The following is a 5623-nucleotide window of genomic DNA, read 5'->3' as shown; positions in this document are numbered from 1 at the left end:
ACTTCTACCACCCAAAACAACCACTTTTTTTTATTGCAATGTATTTTCTGCTAGTCTTTCTTTTCCCTTAGTATACAGATTTTTGTTTCAGAAATCTTTTTTTTTTGTCTGTCTTTTTATAACATGTGACAACATTTAAAACTGCTAACATTTAATGTTTTAACCTAGCAGCTCCCAAACCTGGCTGGGCAGCTGGCTTCCCGGTGGAGCTTGTTAAAAATAATGAATCAGCAACCCTAGGGGGTGGGCTCTGGGAATCTATATTTTTAACAAGTTCCATGGAGGTGTTTGAGACATAGCCAGGCCAACTCTGGCCGACTCCCCCATGCTGCAGCTGTACCTGTGATTGTCTGGGTCTCCGATGTGATGGTTCTGGTGGTGGTCTGAGTCTGGGTGGCAGGCACTGTTTCCTCCGATACAAACTGGACCGTGCTGGGGGCTGCTGCGGATGTGCCCGTCAGCTGGCAGCCACTTTGCTTGTGAGCTACAAAGGCATCCAGGTTGTTAAACTGCTGCTTGCAGATGCCGCAAATATGGATGTCGGGAGTCAGCTCCACCAGCACCGTTGTGCCACCTGGAACTCCATGGGACAAAGGGAAAGTAACAGATTAATTCCAAACAGCTTGGAATTCTAATGCAAACCAGATTCATGGTAGGAAGAAAAGGCATGGTGGCAGACATGGCTGAGTGGCGGCCCAGTGTCCACTCCACCTTCCACTTCTTGCAATTGTGGCCCAGTATCCACTCCACCTTCCACTTCTCTTAATTGTGTCCTAGCAGCAAGGTATCATATTTCCACACAGAGATTTCTTGCCTTAGTTAAACCTGGGGAAAACTGGACATAATGTAAATATCTTAGAAATCTTCAGAAAATTGGCCGGGTGCAGTGGCTCACGCCTGTAATCCTGGCACTTTGGGAGGCTGAGGCAGGAGGATCACCTGAGGTCAGGAGTTCAAGACCAGCCTGGCCAACATGGTGAAATCCCGTCTCTACTAAAAATACAAAAATTAGCTGGGCATGGTGGTGTGTGCCTATAATCCCAGCTACTTGGGAGGCTGTGGCAGGAGAATCACTTGAATCCAGAAGGCGGAGGTTGCAGCAAGCTGAGATCACACCATTGCACACCAGTCTGGGGGACAAGAGTGAAACTCCATTTAAAAAAAAAAAATTTTTTTTCAGAAAATTATGATGCATAATTTTATCCAACCATACATGCACAAAAGTATTCTTGTATTATTTAACTTGGGGAAAATTAGATATAATGCATAGCAACCAACCACGTGATGGTTCATGCTGCATTGTTACCCATGGGACACTAGTCGCGTTGTTTGCAAGAAAGTTATTTGATATGCGGGGATGTCCTGCACTTGGCAGAATTAGCAGTCACCTCCTATCCTAAATAAAAGGTAATTATGAAAACTGATCCTCCCGCACATTTCCAAACATACTCACCCAACACACATATTCTGAGAACCACTAGTCTAAATAATCTTGGTCCTCTACATATTTGTGAACTTCTCCAGCACAGAGCTGGAGGAGTTTCTGGGAAGAGTTTTGTGTTCGTGATAAAAAGGGAGGAAATGTGGCTAGCACTGCGCCCCTTTTCTTCTGGCTTTGGATGCAAATGTGATGCTGGGGCTTCTGTAGCCATCTTGTAACTATGAGGAAAATGCCGAGACCCGTATGGGCTCTGCCCTTTATTTCACTGATTCCCCTGATTCAATGCTGCAATCAATCAATTCCAGATTTCATTAGACCAGTATAATTTGGGTTTCTGTTACTTGTAGCCAAAATTCATTCCTAACTGGCAGGGACATTATTTGTTTTGTTTTGTTTTGCTTTGTTTTTTTGAGACAGAGTCTTTCTCTGTTGCCCAGGCTGGAGTGCAAGGGTACGATCTTGGCTCACTGCAACCTCCGCCTCCTGGGTTCAAGCGATTCTCCTGCCTCAGCCTCCAGAGCATCTGGGATTGCAGGCATGCGCCACCACACCTGGCTAATTTTGTATTTTTAGTAGAGACAGGGTTTCTTCATGTTGGTCAGGCTGGTCTCGAACTCCCAACCTCATGTGATCCGCCTGCCTTGGCCTCCCAAAGTGCTAGGATTACAGGCGTGAGCCACTCCACCCGGCCCCTTTTTCCTAACTATTGCATAAACATTGTGCTATATCATTAAAATCTCTTCATATATATCATTATTTAATGGCAATACATTATTCCATGGTGTCCATGCATCATAATCTTCTCAGCAACAATAAGGTATTTACATAATTTCCAATTTTTCCCAAGTTAAATGATACAAGACTACCTTTGTGCATATATGGTTAAAATTATGCATTAAAAAAAAATTTCTGAAAATTTCTAAGATATTTACATTATGTCCAATTTTCCCCAGGTCTAACTAAGACAAGAAATCTCTGTTCAGAAATACAATTTGGTTCACTTGCTAAGGAGAATGGGCTGAGCACTGTGATAAGCCATCTTGCAGAGATACACTTAAGCACTTTGCAATCAATGGCTGGAAGGAACCAAACCTTTTCTTTTTGGCAGCTACTAAGATATCCATGGAACTAACAAGGAAACAAGGAAGTGAGACATGAAGTAGCTTGCATTGCTGATGATTCCTTTATGATGGAACAGGACTGACATCCAGAACGAAATAATTTTAATAACAAATAATGTCACTGGTATGTGGAAAGTGCAAAAGTAATGACATAGACCTTCGTTAGAATCTTGACATTGTCATTTAACAACAGTGACTTTAAGCTTGGGTTTTCTCATCTGAAAAATGGGAGAAGAGAGGTTTCTAGTTCATGGTTTTCGTTTGCTTGTTTGTTTTTAATTTCTCCAAGAAAAAACACGGGCTTGTTATGAGAATTAAATGGGATGGTGCTCGTACCAGCACAGTCCCCACTTCCCGCCAGTCCCCCAAGCATGTTACCTGCTGGGGTTATTACTGAGGTACACTATTTAATCATGGACATATCTGAGCCCCACCTAGGAGATACTGAGTCATAACAGGGTGGGGTGGAGAGGATGGTGTTTAGGAAAATCTGTGCTTTTCACAGTCATGCAAGGAATACCCCGCCAAGTTTGGGACCCGGTGTCTTCCAAACTGTTAACAGTAGCAGCTAACAAGCTGGGAGCTTAATATGTGCCAGGTTTTCTGCAAACCCCTGGTAGACAGGTTCTCAAACTTCACGTGCTTCAGAGTTGCTCAGGCAGCTACGAAGGACAGCGGATCCCCAGCCCCACCCCCGAGATTGAATGGGTGGGGCCCAGAAAGCAGTTTCAAAATACACGCTCTCGCTCCCAGGTGGCTGGTCGCACTCAGTCTCTGGACCACACTTTGGGAAACAATGCACCGGGAGAAACCAGGGACTTGAAAAACGCTGATGTCCTCATCAGTTAAATAAAAACTGAACCCCAAACCCAAAGAAAGCGATCACAACCCCGTTTCCCATTCAGATCTCCACCCTTAATGTGGAAAAGGCTTTGCAATGAGCCGGCAGGACCTCGTGAGACCTGGAGACTCCCCCAATCTCCAGGCTCTAATTTTGAGCCACTGAGGCAGAAGTTTTACCATCAGTGTTGCCCCATTTACCCCAGATTCCTTCCTCTCTCCTGCCCGCCCCAAACTCCGCCTGGTGGGGCGGGAATGCCCTTAGGGGGTGGCGATTGTCTGAACAGCGTGCCCTCCCCCACCGTTCCCTTCCAAGGGGTCTCGAAAGGCTGGAGGGCGCCCCCCTTCTTGCGCCAGGTCGGGTGCGCCCCCACCCCAAGCCCATTCCGGCGCCCCCTGCACCGCGCGCCCGCCGCGGTCCCCGAGACGCGGCTCCGAGCCGTCACCCCGATTTCGGGGCCCCGGGCCTGCTGGCTGCGTCGCAAACGTGCTTGGGCCCGGGCCCCGGAGCGCGCACTGGGCCCCGGAGCGCGCACTGTGCCCGGAAAAGCACTTACTTTGCACCGAGCCCGCGAAGCTCTCGCCCTCGCTGCTCGCGTTCATGGCCGCAGACTAAGAGATCCCCGGCCGGCCGGGATGCCAAAGTAGGGGACGCTGATCTACATGGTGCAAGGACTTTTCCTTTTATTTTTCCACACCCCCCCACCCTGCCTTCTCCCAACTCTGCGAGGCGGGGAGGACGGATGTAAAGCAAGCTGCACTTCCGCTGCCTAGAGGGCGCTGGCCGGGCCCGGAGCCCCAACCTGGCTTTGCAGCAGCGGCTCCCCGGGGAAGCGGCGGGCGAATCCCGAGGCCCAGGCCCGCGGAGACCCCCAACGTCCCCGGGGAGCTGGATGGCCAAGCGCGTCCGGGCGTGCTGGGAGACCGCGGGTGGCGAGGGATGGGCCCCTGCCCGCACTCTGCGTTCTCCGCGGACGCGATTGGCCTCCCCGGCTCGGGGCGCCTTTTGCACCTGCAGCCCCAGGCTTCGGGCCCCAGCGCTGCAGTGGAGCAGCGCTGCTCCGGGGACGCCTGGGTGGTTTGCGGGGAGACCTGCGTGCGGCTGCCGTTGCGGGGTGGGTGCGCGGGGCGCGGCGGGCTCCGGAGAAACCCAGGTTGGGCGTCAGTGCTGGGCAAATCAGCAAAGCGCTGGGCGGGTCCCCTGCCCCGCTAGGGAGACTGAGAGGACCGCGATGAGCTGGGGTCATAGCGCGAAGGGACCTCTGCTCCAGGAGCTGCCAACTTTATCGTGCATCACAGTCGCCTGAAAAGCTTGTTAGAACACAGACTGCTGGGCCCACCCGAGCGTTTCTGCTTCAGTAGGTCTGGGGCGAGGCCTGAGAACGAGCATTTCTAAGTTCCCAGGTGATGTCCCTAGTGTTGGTCAGCGTCCACACTCTGAGGACACTGCCCTCTCTGCTCTGTCCCTCATGTCTTACTACTACTCCCTCCCCCGGGCTCCTGAATTAGCCCTATTGTCTCTGCCTATCCTCCCAAGCCTCAGACCTCTCCAGCCTCAAGAGTGTGCTCTGCCTCTGAAGGTCAGCATTCAAATTCACACTCAGGGAGACCAGGCTTGGCCTAATCTTATCATTCAAATTTTGCAGCTCCCTCCTCCCCACCCAACCACTCTCTGTCTCCTTCCTGTTTTTCTCTTCTCTTCTCTTCTTTTTTTTTAGACAGGGGGTCTTGCTCTGTCTCTCAGGCTGGAGTGCTGTGGTCAGATCCTAGCTCATTGCAGCCTCCAACTCCTGGGCTCAAGCAATCCTCCCAACAGGCGTGGGCCACCACCTTGGCTCACTTTTTAATTTCTATTTTTGTAGAGATGTTGCCCAGGCTGGTCTCGAACTCCTGGTCTCAAGCCATCCTCCTGCATCAGCCTCCCACAGTGCTGGGATTACAGGTGTGAGCCACCATGCCTGGCCTGCTTTGTCCTTAAAAGGTATTACATGGAACATATTATGTATCTCTATGAATATGTATATCTATCTGCACATACAGATAGAATTTAGTTGTATATTATCTGTGTTCTCCTCCCCCTTATTTTCAGTAAGTCCCCGTAAAAATAGGGATTAAAAAAATCTCTTTGCTTCACTGATGTAGTCCAGTGACTTGGCTGGTGCCTGACACATAGTAGGCTCTCAGTAAATATGGCTTGTATAACGTATGGGATTTCCCCTGC

The 5623-nt window shown here is 50.1% G+C and overlaps 1 protein-coding gene across 4 annotated transcripts in view; it reads right to left on the bottom strand.

The window, feature by feature from the left end:
* ZFP64 (ZFP64 zinc finger protein) overlaps positions 1-4484 on the bottom strand; it is a 107861-nt gene extending 103377 nt beyond the window's left edge. For 3 of the 4 annotated variants that reach the window (XM_011951350.1, XM_011951348.1, XM_011951351.1), the window contains exons 1-2: positions 3960-4484; positions 341-580 (exon numbers count right to left, since the gene is read on the bottom strand). In XM_011951350.1, the coding sequence (XP_011806740.1) occupies positions 341-580; positions 3960-4005 (286 nt within the window). In that variant the 5' untranslated portion in view covers positions 4006-4484. The remainder of the gene's footprint in view (positions 1-340; positions 581-3959) is intronic. The other variant, XM_011951349.1, reaches the window with a different exon arrangement.
* Positions 4485-5623: the final 1139 nt, after the last annotated feature.

This window comes from Colobus angolensis, unplaced genomic scaffold (assembly GCF_000951035.1).
Source record: "Colobus angolensis palliatus isolate OR3802 unplaced genomic scaffold, Cang.pa_1.0 Scaffold319, whole genome shotgun sequence".
In the NCBI taxonomy this organism is placed as follows: Eukaryota; Metazoa; Chordata; class Mammalia; order Primates; family Cercopithecidae; genus Colobus; species Colobus angolensis.
This window is presented reverse-complemented; position numbering and strand designations above follow the sequence as displayed.